Source organism: Mytilus californianus, unplaced genomic scaffold (assembly GCF_021869535.1).
Source record: "Mytilus californianus isolate M0D057914Y unplaced genomic scaffold, xbMytCali1.0.p SCAF_9, whole genome shotgun sequence".
Taxonomy (NCBI): Eukaryota; Metazoa; Mollusca; class Bivalvia; order Mytilida; family Mytilidae; genus Mytilus; species Mytilus californianus.
This window is the reverse complement of record NW_026262745.1, coordinates 7414127-7442089: the sequence shown is the minus strand read 5'-3', so window position 1 is coordinate 7442089 and position 27963 is coordinate 7414127. Positions and strand designations below refer to the sequence as shown.

General features: G+C 32.5%; 1 protein-coding gene across 2 annotated transcripts; it reads left to right on the top strand.

The window, feature by feature from the left end:
- The first annotated feature begins 224 nt into the window (after window positions 1-224).
- LOC127714956 (uncharacterized) lies at window positions 225-23464 on the top strand. 2 transcript variants are annotated; one of them, XM_052220977.1, is made up of 6 exons: window positions 225-487; window positions 923-1069; window positions 8465-9418; window positions 16007-16183; window positions 18116-18565; window positions 20337-23464. In XM_052220977.1, the coding sequence occupies exons 2-6, from the start codon at window positions 979-981 to the stop codon at window positions 21647-21649; spliced, it is 2985 nt and encodes a 994-aa protein (XP_052076937.1). In that variant the 5' UTR covers window positions 225-487; window positions 923-978; the 3' UTR covers window positions 21650-23464. The 2 variants fall into 2 exon arrangements, with proteins under 2 accessions (XP_052076937.1, XP_052076938.1); XM_052220978.1 differs by lacking the exon at window positions 225-487 and having other exon boundaries at window positions 495-1069; window positions 16019-16183.
- Window positions 23465-27963: the final 4499 nt, after the last annotated feature.

The window sequence follows — 27963 nt, the reverse complement described above, 5'->3', positions numbered from 1 at the left end:
AAAATACGTCTCATATAAAACTTTGGTATTTTTTTAAACGTGCATTCTTCCTTCTATAAGCATGGAGATCAAGTATTCACCACTCTTATTAAGTAACTGGAGTATTGTTGAGGTTATATACTATATATTTTACATGAAGTTGTGCTCCTATTATGTATAATTTATTGATTCAATTTACCTGTAATAATCTTTCTTTTCCGCAGTAGTGAATTATTGAATAAAAGATGAAAGGTGCACAAATAATATTTGTCAACCTTTGAAGCTCATGTGCCCATGCAACCGATAGCAGCGACGAGCCAGCTTAAATATCCTTTCAAGTTGTATTAAGATTTAAAATGTTTAAATCGATCTGAAAAATGTGTATCTTGATAAGAAAAACTTGGTGACATTGGACTAACGTTTATGAGAAATGACAAGATAGCGATTAGTCTATTATATATTTAATAAGGTGATCAGGTGTGGGGTGAATTTGTTCTATTTAGTTCAGGTAAAAAGACCATTTGTCTACACGTGAATGAAATCAACAAAGACAGACGCGAATTACAGCTGCGCGATGGATTGGTTCATTGGGTTTTTCACCTTAATGTTGTAACTCAATATTGTGACTAATTTAAAATTGTGTTTCGTCAACTGCAAGTCGATTTTATATAAAAGATTTTTATTTCGTTTTTCAATCTTTAATGTGGATTTTACATACCCTATTTCGTAGTTTAATATACACAGAAGCTAATTAAATGTTCAAATTGCATGCGTATTACCAAGGCTACTAGACATTATAGAACAGGCCAAAGTAACAGTTTGTGGTCTTTTTTGAATGATTTTCAATTTGCATTTGTGAAGTGCGTGAATTTAATTTTGGATTTACACATGAAATTACTTGGAAGCACCTTAATTTACAACTTCTCTAATCTTTTTAATTTAGACTGCTCTCTAATGACTTTGTGAGCGGAATGTGGAGGACTGTCATTTACATGGTAGATGAAGGGATATGACGAGATGTGGAATGACTGGCTATGTGTATGTTTGTCGGTTTGTCTGTACCTTCCATTAGTCAGATGTAATACGCCAGGTAAGAATTTCTTGACACAATATAAATAGAAAGTATGTTGTAAACATTTATTGATATGTGAGCTATGTAAGATTGAATAAAATGTGCGGTAATTTCATGTGGAAAGCTGTTACATACATATTTAATAGGAAACCGATACCATGTCATTTTTACACTACCCACCGATATATCAGATTTATAGGTTTTTGTAAGAAACGTGATTGTGCATTTGAGTGCATCTGTTGACATGTTGAATAATAATATAATGTTATAATATATTTAAAATATAAAGTCTACTTAGATACCAGTTAGATTTATCTTTGTGGAATGTTAATCCTCTTATGTCCTGATTATTCTCCATTGATCGTAACGGTTTAAGAAAGTCTAGTACAAGACGTCTAGTATAACAGTCCCTGGTATCTCCTAGTACATATACCCTCTTAGTTTTCATAAAATTGATTTGAAGGTTTTATTTCAAAGAAAAACAATCAGTATGTGTTAATTTAAAAAAACAAAAAAACCTCGGAAAAATAAATCATTTGTTTAATTGATTTTAGTACGTAAACTTTTGCATTCAAATTGATAGTAGATTAGATTATGCAAGTAGAATTACTCAGAGATAGATAATTTTCCATTAATCATTAAAATTACCGCCATGACAAAGCAAGACTAGTATCTACAAGAACTTAGAGAACAATTAAAACTGGAAGTCAAAACAACGACGTCAGACTTTTTGAATTGTCACTGAGCAAACATATCTTAAATCATAAATAAAAGAGGTTATTGACAGATCTTAGATAAAATTAAGGTATACTTATAAGTATCTTGTATTTACAATATGATAACAAGTTTCTTTAAAGTCTAGTTCAAGAAGTTTTGTCCATACAACTTGTCAGTTATAACTTTAATAAATTAAGTGACAAAATTTTGTCGTTGAGGAGAAATGACATATTAAATGAAACAATATGAGATACATTGATTTATTGTAGAAACTAAAAATCCCGAAAAAAGACCAATGTGCACGGATTCTTCCACATTAAAGTGTTGCCATATGTATTTACAATTTGTTCAATGGCCTACTGCGGTCCACATTTATATCAGCTTTGGTCAACTTTGTTCCTTTAACAATAGTCTTTCCTATAGGGTTTGACTAATCAAAGAGGAGGAATTTTGTATTTTTCTCTTGATATGGTTCATACAAGCAAAAACGTATGTTGATGGTTTTATTCTTATGATATACGACTAGTGAAAAAACAAAATTTATAATCAAGATTAAAGAACGAAAATGGACAGAGAGAAGGGGTGTGTAAATTTTACTGCCACCAGAAAACGAGCGCATGTTAAGAAGGGTAATAAATTAAGCCTGACAGCAATTCACCTATTGACCTTTCTGAAGAGTGGTTGCTTGGATATTGTGTACACCCCAAGTGCCAGGGATCTAACGTTCCTAATCAGACTGGGCGGACACACATTAAAAAATAAATATACGGTATCTAAACTGTAGACACATGGGGTATTTGAATCGAAAATTCAAGGTGAGAAAGAGTATAAGAAAACCATGTCTTTTCTTTGTACATTTTCAATGTGTATTAAAAACCTTAATCCACGGTATATATATATATATATATTTAGACCCCTCTACCAAGAAATTTGTTTTGCATGCATACGTATAAAAATTGCGGTTTTTATCCAACGCAATCATAGGTTTGAACGTTGTTTTCAATTTAGACTTGTATATATATATATATATATATATTTACAGATTTCGTATTTTGATAGAATCTCAATGATAATATCAACCAAACAATAAAGCTATAAAAGGATAGCAAAAAAACCTACAAAAGATGAAAGTAAAAGACAATACTTCGTTAGACATTCCTTTCATGTGCATCAAAATAACATTGTATACAATGTTATAGACTTCTTAAAGATTGTTTTTACTTAATTGTGTTTTACATATACATGCTGCAATTTTGTTTGTTGTTTTATATATATATAAAATTAAAGATTTCAAAGCAATCCGAATATGTAACAAAACAACAAACAAAATGCAGCATGTATATATAAAACACAATTAAGTAATAACAATCTTTAAGAAGTCTATAACATGGTATACAATGTTATTTTGGTGCACATGAAAGGAATGTCTAATGAAGTATTGTCTTTTACTTTCATCTTTGTATGTTTTTTGCGATCCTTTTATTATAGCTTTATTGTTTGGTTGATATTATCATAGATACATCTATGATATTATCATTGAGATTCTATCAAAATACGAAATCTGTAAAAAGTTCATATAAAATTTACTAAATTCTTTTTTATACCATATTTTATTATATTTTTATTTTGTTCTATTTGGAATGTTTTGAGACCAGTAGAATTCTACCTAAATAGATACGAAGGGGAATAATGTTATATGTGTTTTTATCGGAAATATATTATATTTCCTTCTGAAGGAGATTGGATTTAAAAGTACATACCATGGAGTGTCAAAATACGAAGATTTGTTAGTATATTGTTACTTTCTTTTAGCACTGAGTGGACTTCCTGTTTCTTTCAAGACTTTGAATTAAATACCTTTTTCTATTGTACTTATCGACAGACGTCTGCTTTATATCTCTAAGTTTGAATACTGATATAGTGCTTAACAGTTTAACAACCCGAAGTGTAGAAAAAAATGATGTATAAAGACTAAAATAAACAACGCCATTTTCTGAAATTCAATTCAATAGAAAAAAAATTTAAATAATTCAACATATGTCAACGGTAGCCAATAGAGAAGAATAACTGTCCTCTCTTTCTTTTGAAATGTTATCATATAAAAAAATCAATGTGTGTGATGCAACCTGCGGGAGCGTTTTAATGCATTGTTTTTCCACATTTTCATCCTGTTTGAAGTACACTTGTAGCGAAAGCTATGATTGCGTGCTTTGCTGATCATAGACACATCGTTAGGCTTGTGATCACAGATGTAGAATGAAGCCTAATCGGACTGATATGATATGGGAAATTAACATTTAGGTGCTCTATATTTTCATATTCAAACGACCACCAAGCCGGTTTTTAGTAAGAATTTTCAATGTTACACATGTGAAGAGGATAACTAACACTATAGTATGTCCAAGGTTTCACCAAACAGTTATTATTTTAATTTGTTAAATAATATGCCTTCAACCCCTCACTGTATAAATGTGTATTTCTTTAATTAATGAAAAATCTCATGGCACAGTGTCTATCAGACAAATTTGACGTATCTTTGCTTCGACTTCCTGAACGAGGAAGGGAAATATTGTTACGAGTTTGTATTAGCAATGGTGAAGTTTAAAGTGGGTTTGTTTTTTTATATTGTGTTGTATAAATTTCATTGTAAAGGTTTCGCTTTCCCCGTCTCTCTATTTCTGATTTCCAATTAGTTCATATAGTTGGTTTAAAAAACTCATTCCATTTCGATTTCAAACCAGGAAAAAGGTTCAAAGGTGTCCTTTCATTGTTTTACAGTTATGTGCTATAGTTCAAATATTTTAGGTCGACTGAGAAATAAAAGTTATTTGCAGATACCAAAAACATCATCTTAGACAAACAAATTAATTAATCAATCTGTTCCAATAGCCCTTGTCAAATACTTTAGATAAACCGTTAAAATTCCTACTTGATCTCGAATGTTTTTTCAACAAATATTGACTTTTCTTCCATTAAAATCGTCAGTTTACATGTTTATCAAGTTGTTAGTAGAGGACTTAAACATGCTATTGTTACCGAGTATAAATCATTTTTAAACAGCCATTGATTTCCTTAGCAAGGCAAATTATAAACATCCTATGCAAATAGTGTACTGTTTAATAAGATGGGCACGTTTATAATTGTCAATTAAATTGATACTCAAGTGTTTGTTGACTTTAATATCTAAGTACTGTAACTAAAAAAGTGTTTGGAAGGGCGGGTATATGAATATTTCTTTTACTTGGTTTATTTTGACAGTCAAAGTTTTCAAACAAGGGGAAAAGATGTATGTGGAAATGTTTAAACACGAAAAAAGACTTGGACATGTGTTTAAATTCACACAAATGCATTGAGGTCTATAAAAAAACTAGTTTATTTGAGGTCGGGAATCTTTTCATATCTTAAAACTTTTCGTCATTTGGTGAAATCGGTGTTGATGGCAGATCTTTGATAATCTCTGTAAAATAAATTCAAATCTTTTTTAGAGAACACATGGTCAGGAGCCTGTAGTACAGTAATTGTCTTTGATCTGTCATATTTGTTTTTAATTGTTTCATATTTTCATGTCGGGCCTTTTTTTTGAAGAACTTAATGGTAGGTTTGTTTGTTATTCTGTATAGATTAATTTTCAGAATGCTATATATATTTTTTATGAAGCGAATCCCTTAAAAAACTTAGCTCATATTTACCATTAATAAATAATTAAGTTAAATTCTTGGTGTACTTGAACATGCTGAATCTAACCGTGTATTTAGATTTTGGATATTGGATCATAAAAGGTAAAAGTCCAATTTCAAATTTTTCAGTTCTTTGGCCACATTCATTCTGTGTCAGAAACCTATTTTGTGTCAAATGTTTAATCGCAATCCAACTTCTGGACTGTATCAAACTTGAATGCAGTGTCCATACTTGCCCCAACTGTTCAGGGTTCGACCTCTGCGGTCGCATCAAGCTGCGTCCGGAGCATTTTGTTCTCATTGTTGATAGCCGTACAGTTGCCTATAATTGCTTACATCCACTCATTTGAACTTTGGTGGATAGTTGTCTCATTGGCAATCATACCACTTCTTATTTTTATATATCTATAGATACCAGATTTTATTGTAAAACATCGTATGTTGACTTCTCAATGTCTTTTTGGATATGTGTCGTTGGGTTGCCATCTCGTTTATGTCACGTTTACCCAAAATCCCTTTTTATTCATATTTTAAAAAAGAACTTGACAGGACAATAAGTACATTTTAATATAAAAATATTTCATCGTAATTATGTGTTCATGTGCATCTCAAAAGGCATTCACTACATGAACTCGAAATATATAGGGTTAGGATGTAAGATACCACGAGTCTTATGTTAACGAAATGCACGTCTGGCGTACCAAATTAGAAACCTGGTACCTTTGAATAGTTTTTTTCACCTTTTTAATAATGCCAAAGGTTGCAGACTTAAAACATGATCACTAACACTTACAAAAATTAAATTGTATTACTATCTTACATACAAATATAGCAATATTTCATAGACATAGTTATAGTTACCTAACAAATCACCTATTTGTGAAAAGGGTTGTTTTGCATCTGCTGTGTTTACGAGTTCATCTTCGTGCATTACCCAAAAATTAATTTAATCCTGGACTAAGTCATCAGTTCATTTTGTTAAGAAGGCTGTTAGGTGAAGCGGCTTATGTTTATTCATCTGTACCGTATCTGACAGTACCTGGTGAGAATTTACCTACATTTATAGTAGCTTTTTGTATCTCCTACCTGTATACACAGCCGGATATCAAATTCATCTAAATTAAAAACCTATAACATTATTTTATGATGTATTTTGGTGGTTTGTATCATTAAACAAGAAATAAAAGACAATATGGCCACACAGTAAAAATAAATATTTCATTCATTAAACGATTCGTCGCCAGCAAGAGTTTGGAATGTGAACTATGCAAGCAGGTGGAAATTGACAAGGATGTACATTTCAGCTAAATTGAAAAGTAAACATAACACGATTGACCCCTAGTATTTCAAATTCAATTGACACTGACGACTGGATAATTTTGACACTCTTGTCAAACTCTTAATTTGAAAGAAATGAAACTTAGTGTGAACACCTTGCATCATCGTATAATCAGATTTATGAGAACTGGACAAAGGCTTTTTAAAGAACCCCATTCATCCAATTAATACCATGTCGATCTTAGTAAACCCTGATCAATTAAAAAATCATTTTCGAATCATTTGCTGGCAAGTTGAAGCAGATGTTTATTGAGACATAAGTCACAAATGTTCAATACAGATTAAATGACTAATTCTCGACTATGATTTCTTTTACAAAGGGCACATTCAGTAGAACAATTAAACTTGCAAGGGAGAAACCATGCTTAAACTTGCTACTGTTTTGCAATGATTTTTATGGAGAAACACTAGCAATGTAGAAATCGTCAGCCGTCGTTTTTTCGTCGTTTTATGCTTACTGCTTTCCCAATATGAATAACAGGATATGTTGAGTATTCGTCAATGAGACAGAAACCCAACTATAAACTTAGCCAAACGTGAAACAAACAGTCTTCAGTGTAAAAAAGGTGTATATGCAAAATGTCAAGCTCTAAATCGTCTGTAGTCTATAAAAGTTGTGAATAATGTAATAGAAACAATCAAAGATCTGCCACTAACACACAATTATCTAAATACCGAAAAACACTAGGAAATGACATACCTTAAAAGCGAAATTCATATTAACTTCTTTTATACAACAATTAGATTCGAGTGACATTGTTATGGATAACGATGAAAATAACACTTTAATTATTGTATATGCGTCCGAAGCGCTTTTCTCGATTAACCTTCCTCATCAGGAACGCTAAAAGCCGAATATTTAAAAGGATAGGATGTATAAGAATCGAAACCGTTGGAGAGCTATATGACAAAAAGGATTAGTTATAATGAATATAGTTATGTCGTATTTTGATTATTCATAATATGTTATTGACTCTATGTAAAAAAAAAATCACACAAAATGATAAGAATTGAAATAGTATTTTTTTGTTAATTACACCTCAAGAATGCCGGATTTTGATTGGTTGTTAGCCAGTGTATTTTTCGCATATTCTAACTTTTTTTCCTCATTTCAAACGAATTTGCCTGTTTTTTTTCACCACTGCCGGTGAATTTGCCTCAAATTCCCCTCTCTGCCGTGGCATTTGCCATTTTGGATATTCCCTTTTTTACCCTCGCGAGCCTGTTCCCGCCAAAATTATTCGGAACTTTTCTCACTTTATCCCGACAACATGGTTTAGCACTATTGATTGAGTTAAACCGAAAACTGTCAGAAATATACATATAAAGAGGGGAAAAATGTCTATAAAAATGAACGATTTAATGATGGAATAACAATGACGTTTACACATATAGATAGATACCATGACTTTACAAAAAGACAGCACTAACGCATATAAGTACATGTATAATTCCCGCGATACTACGACTTCCCTTCACATGTACAGACAGTTTCAATCAAAATCTTTTCGGTGTAATTAAACAGATATATTATGTTATGGAGGGGTATTTGCGAAAATACCAGTCTTGGGAACAAATTTTCCTCGCCTAGCGGCAAATACCCCTCCACAACATGATATATCTGTTCAGTATAATAGTTGCGTTGTATAAAAATAACGTCATATCATTTTTGTACTTTTAGATGGAAAATATACACTGTCTGTTCCGAACGTATATGTTGCCTTCTCAAAAGATCTTTACATCAATTACACAACACCACCAACTGTATCCCTTCCAAATGCGTACATCCGAATACTGGCTGGAGCAAAGAATGAGATTACAACACGTCCTCTAGAAGTAGGAAAACCTGTTGGTCAGATTAAGATATCTTGTGGGGAAATAGAGTATGCTGCTGTTCATTATATCGAACTGCATATGTATGTTGGAGGACCTTTGCTAACCACAATTTCCTTTCAAGTCACATGGCCAAAATTTCAGCTCATTTTCACTCCATCTCACCACATAGCACAAACAAAACCATTGACCATGTGGTATACGTCAGAAGCTAAATGTAAATCGCCCGTGAAACGCCATAGTTTTCATCTAGATTTAGAACATACCAAGGACGATGAAACGTCAACCAAAAAACTTACTTTTGAAATAAAAAATACGAAAGTGTTCAACGAAATAGACACGAAAATAGGAAGCGTGGAGTATACATGTGAAACTTTTGAAGTTGCCGGACGTTATATTGCCGTCTTACGTAATACGTATAACGATTCGGAAGTTATAGCTCAGTCTAACATTCTTCATGTGCAATGGAGTACTGCTTACAGAATAAGCATTTATTCTTCAAGTGTATTTCCATGTGAGGGTCATTTATCTGTGAAGTATGTACAGCCTACGTGTCCAGGAAATAGAGATCAGCTTCGAATGTACTATTTACGTCGTACCTTGACAGGATCTCCAGCAGTTCCTCTTAACCGGATATACGTTACGGAAAAGTCAGCATTTAACAACCAGTCATCTGTTCTGTTTCCTTGTGGTTATTTTGACGCTAAAGCAGTTGGGTATTGTTTTGTATACGTCAATATGGCATCTGATGGTTCTGTTACTGAGCAGGATGATGTATGCATTTCCGCCCATCCTAATACAGGTATATATAACTATTAGGCATCCATTTTTTAAATTTTCTATGAAGACTTAGTATTTTAAGCCTTTAATATATATACTAGCGATTTTCCTTTAAAAGTTTAAAAAGTTTTAAGTTAAATATCAGAGGTGAGTTTCATTGACATGAAAAGCACAATTTACGTAATTCGAATACTGATTCTGTTGTCTATAATGTGTACAAACAAGTTTTAATCAGATATTAATCACATTTTTTGGTTTCTTGATTAGAAATCAAGTTCCAATGCAATACTTTGAAATACCCAATCTATTCTGTAATTTAAATATTTAATGTAATATGAACATAAAAGATAATGATATGACGTAAATATATCAAAATGCATTTAGTTTTTTTTTCTATACTTTTGATATAGAAGCTTAATATTGGTGTCGTGACTTTTTCTTATATATCAATTTATCTGTAATGACTTGGTCTTAAATATCACATATGGCTTCATATAAAGTTCTAAATGGCCAGGAAACAGTAAAAATAATTAGTTGTCTGAGGCTTCATATAAAGTTCTGAAATAGTCAGGAAACAGTAAAAATAATCAGCCGTCTTTAAAGCCATGTTTATGTGCATCTTTCTTGGAAACTGAAGACAAACTAATCCAAATTAGAATGACAAATTATTTCTTGGACTTCTTATTGAGGATACGAGAGGTTTGTTTTGAACTTATAGTTAAGAAATCATTTAGTAAATACATCTTGTTAATAAAATGCTCTCCTAAATATGCTAGAATACTGAGTATCTGGAAGGATAGCAAGATAAAGGGTTTGATATAGAAAGAGAGAGTTCTTTTAAGCCATCTACCCTTCAGGTTCCTTGTAAATAATTCCATTCTGCCAATTACAACGTGATAATATGAAGCCATTGATAGTTTTTGATGACCAGGTTAATATTATACTTGACAGATTGACAATTATTGGGCGTCTTTGTTGTAATCTGTAGCAGGTTCAAAGTCAAGATGGAAAGTCAATATTGTGTTTGTCTGACAAAGAGCTTAATATTGATTCCATAAGGACAAGCACACCATATTATTTCAAAACATGTTAACCTATCGATGTTTAAGTAGATTATTGGAACTTTAACTGATAAATATAGTGCTTTGTGATTTTAGTTATCTTATCTTTAATATTACTTGCCAATCACATTAAATTTGTCGATATCGTTAAGATAAGTACATTTTATTGTGGATATGACATACAACTGGCTTCTTTGTATTTCTTTTTTTTTGTTGAAATTTTTTAGTATGAGTGTACAATGTAGAGACTACAAAATCCCTTCGTGTACTTTAATATGAACGGTTTTTGTTGAAGAACGACCTTAGAAATTTTAAATGCACTTGGAGTATATGTGTAGACACTTGTTTGAATAAACAAAATTATAACGCAAAATCTATTATTTAAATTCTAATCAAATGAAAAATTACTAGTATGTATAGAATATTTTTTAAAATGCATTTGACTGAACTTCCTATTCAATTAATTTCTTATTAAGATATTGCAGTAGTTAAGGTCTGCTCCGGAAATTCTTTACATTATATGCGGAAATCGACAGTAATAAATTTTATTTAAAGTGAACAATTTTCAAATTCATGAGCGTTACAGTATACTAAAATCGACATAAAACAAATATAAATCAACCAAATACGCTTTTGCAATCATAGAAAATCGACTGTGTAATCGTCACGTTACATTGCTAGAAAGAATTAAGTGGTATCTAAATTAGACAAGTTTGTCGTTGCAGTAATTAGTATTTTCTCGTTTTGAATAAATGCAATTCCGTTATTTTCACCTATATTTGTTCGTTTAAGCACTAATTTATGATATTAAAGCTGACACCGATATATTTCCTTCATATTTAGCTCGTTCACCAAATATGCTGATGATAAAAAGTCTTTTCACTTTTGGGTGATTATCGTAGCTGAAAGCAAAAATGAAAAAAGTATTATATATTTCATCGCTAGAGATTTAAAGCAAACAATAACAAAAATGTACTATTCAAGTGATATTTAACGAGACCCTCTTCAAATGATGAATGATCCTAATGCTAATAGATCACCCATATGTCACTTACCTCAAATGCATTTCAATTTATTTAAATTAGCCACAAATAATAGTTAATATATTATAATTTATGGGTGATTTCAATATGAATACGTTACCCGGACGTTTCAACTTAACCAGGTGTATTTACCTCTATCTATGTTATTATCTTTATGAAGTCAATACAGTGTTTCATTTACCTTCGTTCTGCTAATATTTAAATAATTTATTTTCCTTTTCGCCTCATTTAACACCTCTCATGGGATCATTTTGAGTAAGTAAAAAATAAAATAAATGTGTTGTGTATTTTATGCATGATTTTCAGTGTTGTTTTCGATATATTATTTTAAGCTTCTTACAACCTGCTTTTGAAAGCAATCCCGGTAGAAGGAAAACTAATGGAGCGTTTCAAAATACATTTAATTTATTTATATAAAGCTTTATTGTCTCTCATAGATATTTCTTTTACCATTTAAAAAAAAGAACTATTTTGAATAATATCAAATGGAATTTAACGGGCCTATAACGAGGAACATAAAATAGATTTGGCCATGTATAAAGAAATATATGTAAGTTCATCATATATTGGTATTAATGATATGTAGACATGTGGCCCTTTTTCCAATCACAGGCATTAGCGAATGTGCAAGACGGGTTACATGAGATGTGTATGGTATCAATGCGCATAGTCTCTTTCGCGCTTAAGACGTATTTGGTATTTGTTTCCACCTTCCAAGAAGAATGATGAATTAAGTCAATGTTTTTATCCTTTCCACTAAAGATATATGAGTTCTCGAATATTTTTTTTCTATTTTTTCTTCTGACATGATATGAAAGAGCATCAAAGCGTATTGATGATCCCAATATAGAAGCAAGTAAATTAAAATAAGTTGTATCTGAGATTTTGAAAATATAACATGTCTTTTGAAATTAAAGTTAACAATCTTCCTGCTATTATGATTCCGCTTCAGTACTTTCCTGGTACACACCTAGTCATTAAGATTATCATTATGTAGATATTGCATGTTGTTCCCACATATTGTTCTGCTTCGTGCACTGGGTCGATTGATTGGAAAATCAATACGTGATTAAAAACTGTATTGATCGCTTGAGATTGTCATAAAGGTTGACACTTTACATTAATGTTGTACTTTATATATTTTACTTTTTCGATTAGCAGATATTGTAATCTAAACTTTCAGACTGACATTACTTAAGTGATTCAATGTTTTATATATATACCTCAATCATGCATTCACCGTTTAACAATATGCCGTAAATCTTTGATTTCAGAAAACAAAATAGAAAATCACTGAAAAGTAGTATAAATTGAACATTACACTATAAAACCTAAGAAGATCAAACAGTATAGTTTTATTCGATCAAAGGCGCTTTTATATTGCTGTAGTGTTTATATTTGTATCTACAATACAATCTATCTCATAGCCTACCATTTTCGATGACAGAAAAAGTAAAAAACATTATGTGATGTGCTTAACCTCAAGGTGTATTCAAAAGTCAATGTTCATATACTGGACAAACATCTAAAACGATTACCTTTGCGCTCATATGCGACTGACGCCATACCATATCAGGCCTAACGTGGTACTGGTGATTGCCCATGAAACATTAGTTTCAACCATGTTTTACGTCGCTTCAAACATTCCAATCTGTATGACTGGTTTCTGTTTCCAGTAAACTTTGTGTTTTGGAGCTAGCATCCCAAATCGTATACAGGACAAAGTCTGTTCTTGTGACAATGTTGTTTTTATACCCTGTGTCTGTATTTAATCAAATTTCTGTAAGAAGAGCTCTTTCTGTGGAAAAATCCGAATATTGGCCGAGAAATAATTCGGAATGTTTTATATGGTGAATGCTGTTTGACATGAAATATAATTGTATTATTATCATTATTACGTATGGTGCCCTTTTTCTCGTCAGCTGATACTAGTGTGATTCAGTGGTAGTCGTTGGTTGCTGTCTGTCGTTTATAAATTCATTGTTTTATAATAAATCAGGCCGTTTGTTTTCTCGTTTGCATTGTTTTCCATTTTGTCATGTAGGGACCTTTTATAGCTTATGGATTTTTCTCATTATTGAAACTCTTACGGTGACTTCATTTTGTCCACGATGGATCATTGAGTTGTCTTATTGTCAATCAAACCAGATCTACTTATTATTATACACACATTTTGTTTCAATTAGAATGTAGATATGTCAGATTTATATTCGATTAATAATTGAGGGCAATTAATGAATTTCAGGGAAAATATAATTTCTTTTATGTACAATACAGTGTAAACCATGAAAAAATCAAACCGTCCCTAAGGTATTTTCTGACAAATAACATAGTTGTGGTTATAACAGTGACTGATTTGTTGTCATTCTGAACTGAATTATTCAGACTGATCTAGTTTTCCACAATTTGTCATATTCACCCTTCACAGCATACACGTTGCTGAAGGATATGGTATCACTGTCCGGTTATTGTATTGTATTCCAAAATACCCTGCACTACCTAAATATTATCGTTACTAAGCTTGGTGAAACGGCTCTTTGCTAGGAAATCCTAAAGGTTGAAGTTGTCGTTCAGTGGTAATTGAATGCTTACTGTGTCAACGGTTATAATTTTTTTATTCAGCTTTTAAACCACGTTTTGTTTCATTCCAGTGTCCCTTCCTCGGCATTTTTAAATATTTTATCCTGTTTCGATATGTGTCACATTTATTTTTTATTTGTATCAAACAAAAAATAATTCGTTAACTAATTCAATGTCTCCTTTTGTCATTTCTTATCGTTGTGCATACATTTGTCTACTGTTGTGTATGTTGTCTCATTTTTATTTTTTAAACGGCTCTATTTTTAACAATTATCCGTATGAATAACAAACAGTATTATCTTATTGTGATTCGTACATAAGAGAGACCCAAAAGATATTGAAGTGATATTGAACCTCATAAAACTGACTATGTCATACCAAAAACCGAAAAATGACAAAAAAACAAACAAACGTATACAAAACACAACATGGAAAAATAAAGACTGAGCAACACGAACACCACAAAAAACCGAGTGTTATCTCACGGAAGGATAAGCAGATCCTGTTCCCAAAGGATCATGTAAAAAAATACATGTTAGTTAATTTTGTAACTGGAACAATTCTTCATAAACAAATATATATATTTCTCTAATTGTTCGTCAATTTATCCCTTTCTGCACCCATTGTATAAAAAAAATTTAATCAACGTGTGGTTCGTTTGATCTCAGTTCTTCAGTGGTTAAAATCCGATTATGACGTCGAATTTTCTTGCTTTCCCCTGAATTTCCTATTGTGACGACATGAAAAAAGGCGACCATGCCTGATGACGTCACATAGAAAGAACACATCTTTTTGCAGATCATTCGAAAAGAAGGAATAAATTTGCCTGCGTATTGTTTGAAAATCATTAGAGAAACAGATTCCACCACCAAATCTCGTGTAATACGATATTTATCCACTCTCGACAGTTAAATTTTAAATATTTAAAACGCTCGACGAGCCTCGCGTTTTAAATATGAAAATTTAACTGTCTCGAGTGGATAAATATCGTATCACACTCGATGCAGTGGTAGAATCTATATATAAAGATCTGTAAAAGCAGTGAAAGCGCTAGTAAAAGTGATGAATTGAAACCGTTATTATCTTTTATTAATTTTCTTATATGTTACCAGCATACGGATTCTACTTTAACAATTCTACATAAACAAATATATATATATGAAGATCTGTAAAAGCAGTGAAAGCGCTAGTAAAAGTGATGAACTGAAACCGTTATTATCTTTTATTAATGATGATGAATTGAAACCGTAATTTTCTTATATGTTACCAGCATACGGATTCTACTTAACTTTTCTTTATATATATACAAGTCCAAATTGAAAACAACGTTCAAACCTATGATTGCGTTGGATAAAAACCGCAATTTTTATACGTGTGCATGCAAAACAAATTTCTTGGTAGAGGGGTCTAAATACAGCACAAACAACATTTTCCAAAAGACCAAAAAAAAGTGAAAAAGTATATTTTAACAAAACGCATTTGACTAGCAGGTCGAATAACTGATGTTCTTAAACCCTGCTGACTGCCATTGGCGATTGCCAAATAAACGGATCACAAGATGTAACAAAATAGATCTTTTTATTTATTTATTACCAAACAGAAAACAATAAACTTGCGGAAAAGATGGTATACCCCAAACACGAGGTGCAAAAATTTGTACACAATATTCGGATTTCGACAATTAATGTCTCTTCAGTGATGTTAGGAATCGAAACGGTATTTGGAAGGCCAAATAATTTACCTCAATTTAGGATAGACTCTTGAATTTTGAAAGAGTCAAAATATGATATATATATATATATATATATATATATATATACATGACATAGAAAAGTACACAATTGGAAAAAAGTAATAGAATAATTAGTGTGCCGTTTAGATTCATAACTTAAAATCTTAATTAATCAAACTAACAACTATTTACAGTTTTGCCAATAGATGGTAAATGGGCAGTGTGGTCTGAATGGAGTACATGTAGTGTCTCATGTGGCACTGGCAAACGGAGTCGCGGAAGAACATGTACAGACCCCGAACCGGCCAATGGAGGGAGGTTCTGTAATGGCTTCCCTGTCGAATTCAGACCATGTGTATCGGAGTGTTCAGGTAAGGATATTAGTATCTACACATATTTTGTAGGAATCATATAAGTTTGGAATGCACAATGTTTACTACTCTGTACAAAATGTAGATGAAAAAGAGCAAAACTCGATATTGAGATGATATTTTGATTATCAAAAAAGCTCCTTACATCATATATATCAGAGGGGGTGGACAGCTTTTGAGGGAGGTGGGGCGGAAGGTGAGAGAAGGGGAGGTGGGAGGTGGGAGAAAGGGGGGCGGGAGACAAAAAAATAGGTGGAAGAGAAAAAAAAATCTAAAAGTGGGAGGTGGGAGATAGGGGGCGGGAGGTGGGAGAAGGATACCCCCTATCCACCCCCTCATATCATAACTGTTATTTGCTACAAGAATAATTCGTAGTCAATGTCATACTATTATTGCAACATAAATCTGCGGTATATTTACTGGTATGTTTTATATTCAATCAACAATTTTTTGAAGGGTATATACAAACATTTAACTTGCACACCTTAAACCTGTCATAAATTGTTGAATTCATTTTTGGTTAAAATCTGAACCACTAATTGGTTATACAGTTTGTAGTTTATAAACGTAATGACAGGCTACATAGATTCAAGGGACAAATAACGCCGATTACGTTATAAGAGACAACAACAGCTAACATTGATCATTGTATGCTGAATTTGTTTAAAGAATCTACCTTGGCGTATTATTCCAAATGTGTAAATTAACTAACAATTTAGGATCATATTCATTTGCCGGTCAACAAATGATTTATTTTATTGGGTGACATATTCAATGTAATTTGCAATTTGTAGATTATCTATGTTATATGTTCCTTATATGTATGTAGAAGTCATCAGTGAATACTTATTAGTACCATACAAGTTTAACCTTTCTAAAAAGGTATTGTAGTGCTTCGCACTACAATAAATTACGTCAACATGCAGCAATAATTTTTGATCGGGCCTTGAATATACCATACTGCAATTCTATTCCTTATATACCGTAATTGATATCCCCCTGTCATGTTCCCAATTCTATTTAATATCACATTGTAGCCAATATAAACTTAGCCAAATCATGATGCAGACAATAAAAACCAATATTTGTTGAGTTATAATTTCAAGATGGCGTGAATATCGAATGAAACTTATAGCTTCACACAGTAGTGCGAAAAATTACAAATTGGGCACTCTTTTATCCACTTTAACATTATCAATTATTCAAAATTAACTGCCCGAGCAAAATAGTCATTAATCGGGTATCAGGTCGGATCTTCAATACCCATTCTGTAAATTTGCCGTATGTGATATCTTCTCCTATTCGGGATATTTTCCCAATCCTATATCTCATTCTAGCCAATAGAATCTTTCCAAAATCATAAGGCAACCAATGAGAACCGATATTTGTTACGTAATAATTTCAAGATGGCGTGAATATCGTATGAAACTAATAGCTTCGCACCGTGATGCGAAGCAATAAGTCGACATTTCGGGTCCTTTCGACCTTTCTTTAAAGTTAATTCATTGTTGAAAACCTTCTAGCAACTGCGAAAATAAATGATCCTATTGCGTAGATATTTGATACTATGGCAAGCCGTTGTGATATTTATTCCTTATTTATTAACATTAAATTGATACACCATAGTAATTCCCTTGTTTTTTCTTGGATTTTTTTGTATCGTGTGCTTCCTTTTTTTCTTATACAAAAAGGATGACAAATGATTTAATTTCACGAAACTATTGGTATTCAAACACTCAAAATGACTGACAGTATTCTTATGACAATATTGGTGAACGCATAGAAACAAAATGTCTGAACACTAAAACTGATAACATGAGCTACAAAATTATACGTCTGTTGCAAAAATGTATATTCTATAAATGATTATTTCTCAACTGAAGAATATTTTCAAATACTCTAATCTTTTTAAAACTTTTTTGTTAATTCTAGACGAAGATATAGTTCCGGATACACCACTCAAGCATCTTCGTTTAGAGGGTGGTTGTGCATGTGGTGGGTGCACCCTGAATGCTTCCAAGGGGGAAATTATCGGCACTGGAAGATGCAAAGGAATATCCCAATGGACTATTTCTGTGGCGAAAGGACACATTATAATACTCATATTTCAGTATTTTAACATTCTGATGGATGAGCAGTGGCTCCGTGTCAGAGATGGCGCCAAGTCAAATGATAACTTACTTGCTCAAAGTTATGGACTAATCAAAATTTCTAAAGTGGTATCGTCCTCAAATAAGCTACTTATCCAATTCAAGACGAGATTTAATGTTTCAGTACCATTATTGTATCACCGTAGGCTTCTTGCAGTTGATCCACAAAGCCAAGGACTTTTATCACATAAACTCTCATCATATGGATTCATTGCCACATATAAATCGGAAGGTAAGACTGAAAATAATAAATTTCTTTATTGTACACATCACAATATAATATACAGGAGAATAATTCAAACTAATATTTAACCTCCTCCGTGGTCTAGTGGTAGCGTGATCGCCTCGCGTGGGGTTGGTTCACAGTCTGGTCAAACCAAAGACTTGAAAATTGGTATTTTCTGCTTCTCAGGCAGACTCGCGGCATTAATGACTAAAAAGACCTAAAATACTAGTCGACTCATATGCAGAATAATGTGTCCTTGTAGTTTGACATGTCTTCTCGCGAACTTATACCCTTTGAGCTAGCACGTTTAAAATCCGGCTTGGTGTGTGGGTCTGGTACAAAGCAGGGTTCATATTCATTTCACATTACGTTTTGTAACATGTTCTTGTCCTAAATATGCATTTGATATGCCTATAGACTTTAAACATCAATTCATCATCATCCTCGGCTTACTATTATTAATCAGTATTAAATTAAAGGGTTGTGGTGTGATTGCCAATGAGCCAGATAACAACCAGAGACCAAAATGACTTGGATATATGCAACTATGGGTCAATGTACGGTCTTCGGCAATGAGCAACACCCATGCATATGCAAACCGTATAGTAAGCTATAGACGACCCCCTACATAACTAAATGTAAAACAATTCAAACCAGAAAACTAACGGCCTAAATCTATGATGAGAACAACAAACGAAAAACAAGTACTACAGAACGCAACCAACAGCAAACACTGAATTACAGGTTCATGACTTTAGACTAACACATCAAGAATGTGGCGGAGTTGAAAAAAAAAGCTGTCAACCCTCTCCCTAACCTGTTGTTGTGTTGTAACGTCCATAATATAAGAACAAACTATAATAATAACATTCTTAAGTCTCTTAGCCAAATAACAATTTGACTGAATAAGTTAGAGGCAGCAGTGGTTAACTGATATTCAAATCTCATGAACCCATTCAAAAGATACAAGGTAAAATAAACCCCCAAAAAATGATTGAATTGCATGAGCCCCAACAAGGTCTTTTGACTTTATATTAATGTTTACAGTAGTGAATTTGTGTTTGTGCACAGGCATATTTAATTAAATAAAACAACTGCTGAAATATTTTTACTCTCGAAAAAAATGAAAACTTATTGTAGAATACTTCAACACAAAATCGTAAAATTTGCTTTTCATAAAACAAAATTACAACACCTAGATTGTCACAAACAAACCAATTATGTACTATATCATCTCAAAACAAGCCCATACTTCATAAACTGCAAACAACGAAAGCTAATCTGATCTGCTCTCTGTCATTGGGTTAGACGAAATTGTATATTATGTAATAAAACAAATATAAGACTTTTAAACACATTTTCTAAAAAATATATACTGTTTCGTATTACGACGACAAAATAAGTGTTACGTAATTTTGAAATTATATAATGTACATGAAGTTAGTTGTATTTGTGAATTTGAAAAAAAATCATATATATACACACACACACACACACGAATTAATTGAAAAGGTATACAGTATATTCTGACAGTATTGAAATTACTTACAGAATTAAAAAATACTAAGTATCGTATATCAGTCAATTGTATAAAATGTTAAACTACACAAAGAGGACACTCACGTACTGTATATTTAAAGACCAGACAATGCCTTGATAAAAGAGACAAATATTGTTGAACAAAAACTTTACACAGACTGAAAAAAAAAGAAACACGAACCTACTGAACGATAAATTACCAATTCGCTTACATGGTGTATTTTTTCTTCTTTTTCAGTTGACAATTCAACATCATCGGTTGTATTTGATACGATATCTCTAAGCTCGCACCACGAGTCAAGCATCTGGGAAAGTACTATTACAATTGCTGGGATATCACTCTGTCTCACCGTAGTTCTTATATTATGTGTTCTTGCTATATATCACAAATTTTTCTATCGTAAGAAACATAAGTATTCAATGGCTGCTCATGAGGAAACGCCCACTCATATCGCCAAAAGTACCAGCATGCACAGTTCACCAAGTCATCATAGTGCTGGAAGTGGTGTTGAAATTGATTATGACATGGAGCGTCCTTTAACAGGAGGAGGAAAGAAAAAGGACAATAACGGTCGAGTGTCACGTGGTTCATCTATATCAAGTAATCGAAGCGGATTAAAAGTGAAAGTTAAAGCAACCGTAGAGTGTAGTCCTAAGCCTATTCTTAAGCAGTATAGTCCTATGCCTAGTCCTAAATTAAATGCAATTAAAGATGATAGTTCGGACAGGCAAAGTCTGTTTAACACTAGTCCTTTATTGAATAGAAAACCTCGATCTCCAAAAATTCACCCATCACCGCGATTTAAACATTCATCAAAAGCAAAAACGCCTACATCTCCTGACAGTAAATATGATTTATTAATCAAGAGACGACGGCGAAGTAAAAGTGATAAGGTAATTAAAGACATAGAAGAAAGAATAGTCCCTGGTTCTGATGATACCCCTGTTGTGGAGGAAAAGTCTTTTGAACCGGTCAAAAGTCCTGATTCACACGATACTCTAACTCCGACTAATTCTAAACCACCATGTGTTCAAAATGAAACTGTCAAACATGAAAAGGTAGATATACCACTGGTGTCTTTAGCAAAGACAGAGGAAACAAGAAATCCTGCGTCAGGTGCGTCAGACGAATCGTCATCACCTGATAACATCGATCAAACTACGTCATTTATATCAGAAAAACGTCCACCAAGACCAACGTCTTTAACAGAGATTCACAAAAACTTTCCCTCATCTAATTCTGTATCTTCAGAAAAGAGAAGAAAGTTTGGTGATAGGAATAAAGGATTACCACAACCCGATGGAGAAAGTCCAAAAAGTTCATTAACACAATCATCAAAGACTTCCACACCGAGAAGCGTTCATAGTTCTAAAAGTAAACTGACGTTATCGCCAAGTAGAAGTATCACCTCTGATAACCTTGAAATGGAATACGATGATTTCATTGATTATGACGACCCTTTGTCTTACTTTGATCCTGAAGAATTAGAGAAATTGAAGTGGAAAGGCGTTGAAAAGATCTCCCCAAAAAACAAAGAAGAAGAAGATTGAATCTGAAGATAAATAGATAAATATTGATTACCACTTGGTTGCCAATGGAAATAAAAATATATCTATTTTTCTGACATTTAACACTTAAAGCAGCTTTTAATTTAGATTATAGCATAAAGGACAACACTGACCGGCATTTCCTGGAAGCCTTTGTGTGATCCATATCATTATCTGTGTGCCTTTTTGTCTTGGTGTGTTGTCAATTTCCCTTCTAAAGCTTATTTGTCAATCCCTCTTGCGGCCTAGCAGAAAAAAGTAAAATAGCACAGACGCTTTTTACCTTTATCCTCATAAAAATTTTTTGCTTTATACATTTGTACATGTAAAAATTTGATATATCACAAAAGTAATGAATTGCAAGTGTAATGGAGAAAATCCAAATATATCAAGTCGAAACCTCATGAATATTTGTTTTTTTGTTCTCATTTATAAATTTTATATGTAGATATCTTTTCAGTGTTTATAAGAAACATGCATGTATTAAGATATACTTTTAATGAATCAAAATGTGACAATTGTCTCAGCAATGTCTAATTAGTGTATGAAAAAATAAGAAGATTCCAAAGGGACTAGTAATAAGTAAGCCAGAGAAGTCATGTAACTCTTTAACTAACTAAAAATGAAAATACAACCACAAGTCGGAGAAACACTGCACAGAAACATAGTTTGAATTATAGGAACCCTACCGAACCAGGGTTAGCCTTAGCTTCTCTGGATGGTAATCAGCTCTTGTTATACCAGTCGCACGCGTCTGGTTGTTAATTAAAATTTACTGAAGTAATCAGACTGATGTCCATGAGAGACGCAATATCTGGTTAAGTACTCAAATGGTAATCATATGATATTAAAGTTTGCTTTATACTACGCTAGACAAACTTTTTATGAAGTTGTATGCTTTCACGATGCAAATGTTCATTGTTTCTGTCGTCAAATGGTTTTGAAATATGATCTCGTTTATAGAAGAAAACAAGAGTTTAAAGAATACATTACGTCGTTGTAATGAAGCGTATTAGACCACAATAAATTAATGTTACGTGTGCTTTTAAGAAAGTATTTTATCATTTTGTAATTTTTTAAATACAAGTTAATACTGACTAAGTGATTCTATTGTTGTATTACGTCTACATGTTTGTTGTTGGTTATAGTTTTTTTTAAAATATTTCTGCCATTTGCTGCAAACGGTTCTTGGTTTTTCTTGCTAAAAATATGATTTGGTAAAATGTTTAATGGACAAATTCTATTTTTATTTTCACATTTTGGAGTAATTAAGTGCACATGTTAAGTACTGAAGTATGTAAACGCTTTCGTTTCTCGGTTAAGCCAACAAAGACTGGATTGTATGAAACAAAATATGTATACACAATTCATTGCTTTGTATGATAAAGATAAGTGCAATATTTATCTTCTTTGCATGTTAATACAATGCAAATACCATTAAAAGACAAATGAGAAAAAATAGTCTTTTTGTCTAGGTAAAATAAGGGCTGCCGAAAAATGATACGTTTGTAATTTTGATATAATCTTCAAATATCAACATAGAAATGATAAATTACTTTCCTAAGCGGTTGTTTTTACAAAAAAATGTGTTTAATGCTTTTTGTTCATGTTGTTAATCATTGTGATATATATTATTTTTTTTTTATTATTTTCAGACATTTTAAAGTTTATCTGTATTGAAATTTGAAGAAACACATACTTTTAAATGATAAAACATGAGATGCAAGTTACTGCTAAATTTTTCGTGCGAATGCCTGAAGATGTTTGACGTTATTTATTTATATTTTGTTATAAATGATTATTAAACATTGAAACGTGTATTTAAGTTTGTTTATTTCAGTATCTGACATACAGTATACAGACAAACTGCATCTAAAAACCACAAAATCTCGTAATGAATGAATGATCAACGAATTAGAGCTGAAAGAATTTTAAATTATATATATAGATAGAGCTCAAATGATCGAAATTTTAAGACTTTTGCAACTTAGCAAGCATAGAATTGGAATGTAAAATACCTGTCTGCAATGCCATTTAATTGCCTTATTACTTGTTAGTGGATAAAATAAAACTAGGAATTTTATAGACGGTCTCCAAATAATTCTTCCTATAGAGTTTCAAGCGAATGTAGTTTTACACGATTAGAAGAGAAAATATTTTAAAAATTGAAAATCACAACTAAAGTATTATGATCTGTGCAACGTGTACTTACAATGGTCTAAAGAATGATAATAACTTTATATTTTATAAATACAAAGACACGTTCAACTTATCCTAAGTTCCTGTTAGGTTCATAGAATTCATTTGAAGTTAAGACTTTCATAGAAAACACAATACTTTTGAAATACAAATACAATGTTATATACTCACTAATTAGGGAAAGTCTTAACTTTAGTATAAAATCATGGATATTCCTGGACTATTTCCATAGGGCAGTAAAACCCATGCTTACGATGACTTGAGTTTGCGTTTGGTTGCGCGGGATGTATAAATAAAATACGCAGTCACGTCTGGTCAAAATGGGTCGTGAATCCGATGTATCACGTAAAAAGAGTGTCATGCTCTCTAATAGTGGGCACTTGCAACAGCTCTTTCCGTGGTTCGAAGGTGACCTGTTGCAAGGCTCAATATCTTTTTCTATACAAATACCTTTATTTTCTCAGTGAGTGGCAGCAGAAATTTCAATTTTATTAGCATAACCTACCAATTGGATCTATTGTTAATTTCTTCTCGTCCTTTTATTTGTATGAACTATTTGACGTTAAGCAACTAACTATCAGTCAATCACCAAGGGACGGGAAGATTGAAGATACTGGACATCAATGAAAAACTTTGCGAGTCTGGGGAGTAGACACATTATTTAATCCACAAATACAGAGAATAAAACTAAATGATCGATTAATAAATCTGAACAAAACTGAAATCCACTTTTGAGCACCAGGTGAGAAAACGATTCCGATAGTAAGCCAAACAAGCAAAACATGTACGGTCTATATAAGATCCAAACTGGTTTTTGGTGGAAGAAGACTTCAAGTCTTCTGAAAGCCTTTACTGCCGGCTGTAAAATCATTGAACCGTTACCAGGTTGTATGCCGCATCCTTTTCTGTGTATTACAATATCATAACAACTTCCGTGCCATTTCTTGACACCGATTTTTACACATGATTAAGCATCTGCATCATTTAATTTGTAAATTAGGCTTGGAAAACAATCACTATCGTTAGTGTTATAGTTTCTCATGTTTTAATGTAAAAATATATACCCTTTTATTGATGTAAATTATTAGATTTCATCTCATCTTACATGAACGTTATTTGTTTACTTGTAACCGGATGTTTTTAATGTAGATTTTTGTAGCACGCATGCGTGAATTTGGTATCCGGTCGGTTCGCCCTGTTTACATGTTCGCCCTTGGTCTGTTCGTCCTGAGTTCTTTCACTCATAGAGTACGTTCGCCCTGGGTTCCTTCTCCTTACTTTTATCAAGGACGTTTTATACGTCCTTGCATTTATCAAAAAATATTAATATTAAGGGTATTCAAGTTTATTAAACTTATTCAGATATTTATATGGTATAAATTCTCGAAATTCATGAAAACACATGAAAAAAAATAATTAAAAGTTGATTGCTTGTTTTGGAGCATGATAATAATTCTCTGATTGTTGTAATAATTGTCTTTAGTAGATTTATGATTGGAATTATGGGAATAAAACAACTGGATTAGTCGGGTTAATCTAAACCATGTTGGTTACATATTCTGCGCAAGTGCACAAATGGGAAATTTAATTGACAATTTGTGTATACGAAAGTTTCAAAATATTGATAAACAGAATTGCATATATTCATACAATCCACCTTGTGTTAAAGTCAAGTATCTACGTGGAGAGAACGACTTCAAATCAATGATGCTTGAAAAAATACACGGATTGAGTTGTTCCGTCTACGTTCAGATCTTTAATGCAATCAAGTCATCATATTCAGTTTTAGATAACATGTGTTTTTTAAAACGAAAAAGTTAGAATATTTTAGTATGTTATGGCGATAATAAAGAGTCAAGCGCACATGTGAATCTAGTGGTGTGTTACACACCAAACGACGCACCGTAATTTGACAGAAATATCAATGAATAAACTAATGTCAGTTGACGGATTCCATTTCGAAAGTACGTAGTTTTCATGTCGGTCATTGTCAAAATGTCCCCAATGATTGTCTTTGTTGCCTTACGATTCAACGTTTTATAAGTGATCAAAAACGGGATCTTTACAACTAAATAGTCCAGCTCTTTACCGTTATTCGTCATTTAGGTACACCCATTATCGAGGCTCGAGTACGGAACAAGTTTGAAATGCTAATAAGTGCCCAAAACCAAATTCTTGGCCTGACACATATCTGCATTGGATATATTCAGAATTTTTCAATATATGTTTATAATGAAAACCCTAGTTTAAGCAAACTTGACTAAAATCTTGGAAGCCAGTTTTTTTTTTAAGGTCAACTATCTACCTTTGAAATCAGCTCAGTAGTCAGTACTTCGGTACTGACATGATTAATAACAAACTTTTCTAAAATTGCCCGTTTATAAATCTTGAAATTATAAAGAAACTAAGGTTTCAACTCCCTCAGGCAAAGTTGACCTTAGATGGATTTGGCTATTTGTTATAGGTATTTTTGTCATATAGCTCTTCAACTGTTTCGGTACTTATACATCCTTCGGATTTCAAATGTTTGGCTTTGAGCTTTCCTGATGAAGTTAAATCCAGAAAAGCGCTTCGGACGCATGAAATTATTAAACGTGTTGTTTTCAATTTTTTGACAGAAAACTTTCAAGTTAAACCAAATCAATAACTGTTATAATTGCTTGGCGAAGTGGCATTGCATCAAGCTGACCATGCTGAGACGAATGTATGGAATCTAGACTAGTTATAGAAAATTTAATTTGAATCAACAGTATTTGCAGATTTTACGTTAAGTATAGTGAGTTTTGGTTGAGTTATGAGTCTTACTGTTAAAGAATTAATACGTCAAAAGCAATAATGGGACAAAGCAGGATAGGTTGATGGGGCTGCTTTTATGTTAATTCAAGTTATCTTTTATTCATCTTCTTCCACCTCAGAGCGCAATCAGCTCTTTGATTATATTGATTCAATCAAATATGAAGCTAATAATAGGGGGATTTATAGCATCATTTATGTTGAAAACTGTGTATATCAATTGACAATCTGATTAAAATGTAGATCTTTGCTTTCGTTATGCTCATAATGTTATACATGTACGAGTAAGCGGGTTCCGATAGATCTGATTTTCAATTATTGGTCAAAGGCCGAGACGTTTGTTACCTGGCATCTTGGCCAAACCTACTCTACGCGTCAGTATGCAGTCGATTAAGACGTTTTAGTCTCTGTTTTTCGTTCTCTAATCCAAGGTTATTGTTGACAAGTTTGACCCAAAAGTAATCCGACACGTTCGTATGTACAGCCGGGTATGATTATGGAAAACTAGTACTAGATGTCGGTTGGTTACGGTCTCAGTGGCATGGCATATACCCTAAATCTCTTTTTATTCATATTGATGTAATTAAAAAACTACTTCAACACTGACTAATATTTGAAGGTTTAAATATATATATATATAGGTGTGTCGTGAACAATTATATATGTCTTGGTTACTATGATTATTGCACTAATGAAGTCTGACAAGTTTTTTAACAAACAGTTTTCGTTAGATCTTGACAAATAAACACGAATCATGTCTAGAATTTGTATTTACATTGGTAACCTCTAGAAGGATTATAGTTTTTGTGACGTTCTATTGAAACCCAATAAGAGTTGTGCAACTTGATAACATGATGAACACATAAGAGGAAACTTTATACTTTTAAGTTGGCTTTAAGTCGTCTGGGCATTACAACTGTTGATTAATTATTATATTAGTTTTCATCTTAGTTGTTACAGTCCTCTTTTGTGACATTGTCGTTAGAGCTTGACTGATAAACATGCATGATTTCTAGCATGTTTATTTACATTGACAACCTGTAGAAGAACTGGGCATTAAATACTTATATTGCAATACTGTGGTCTTATGGTCACTGGTAAAAACTGCTATCAAAAAGTCCATATACTTTCTATTCTATTTCCGAATTATCTTTTTTTCGATTTTTTTTTTAGTTTTTCGACGCTATCAATCAAATTACTTTTTTTCAAAATTGAACAATGGGTCTTCAACTCAGCGAGAAAATCCCGAACCCGGAAGCGGGCTTCAGCTGGCCCCTAAACAAACATGTGTACTAGTTCAATGAAAATGGACGTCACATTAAACT

Coding starts and splice junctions, on each gene's coding strand:
- LOC127714956 (XM_052220977.1), top strand. CDS start 979: ATGAAGGGATATGACGAGATGTGGAATGACTGGCTATGTGTATGTTTG. Junction 9,419..16,006: donor TTCCGCCCATCCTAATACAG/GTATATATAACT, acceptor AACTATTTACAG/TTTTGCCAATAGATGGTAAA. Junction 16,184..18,115: donor ATGTGTATCGGAGTGTTCAG/GTAAGGATATTA, acceptor TGTTAATTCTAG/ACGAAGATATAGTTCCGGAT.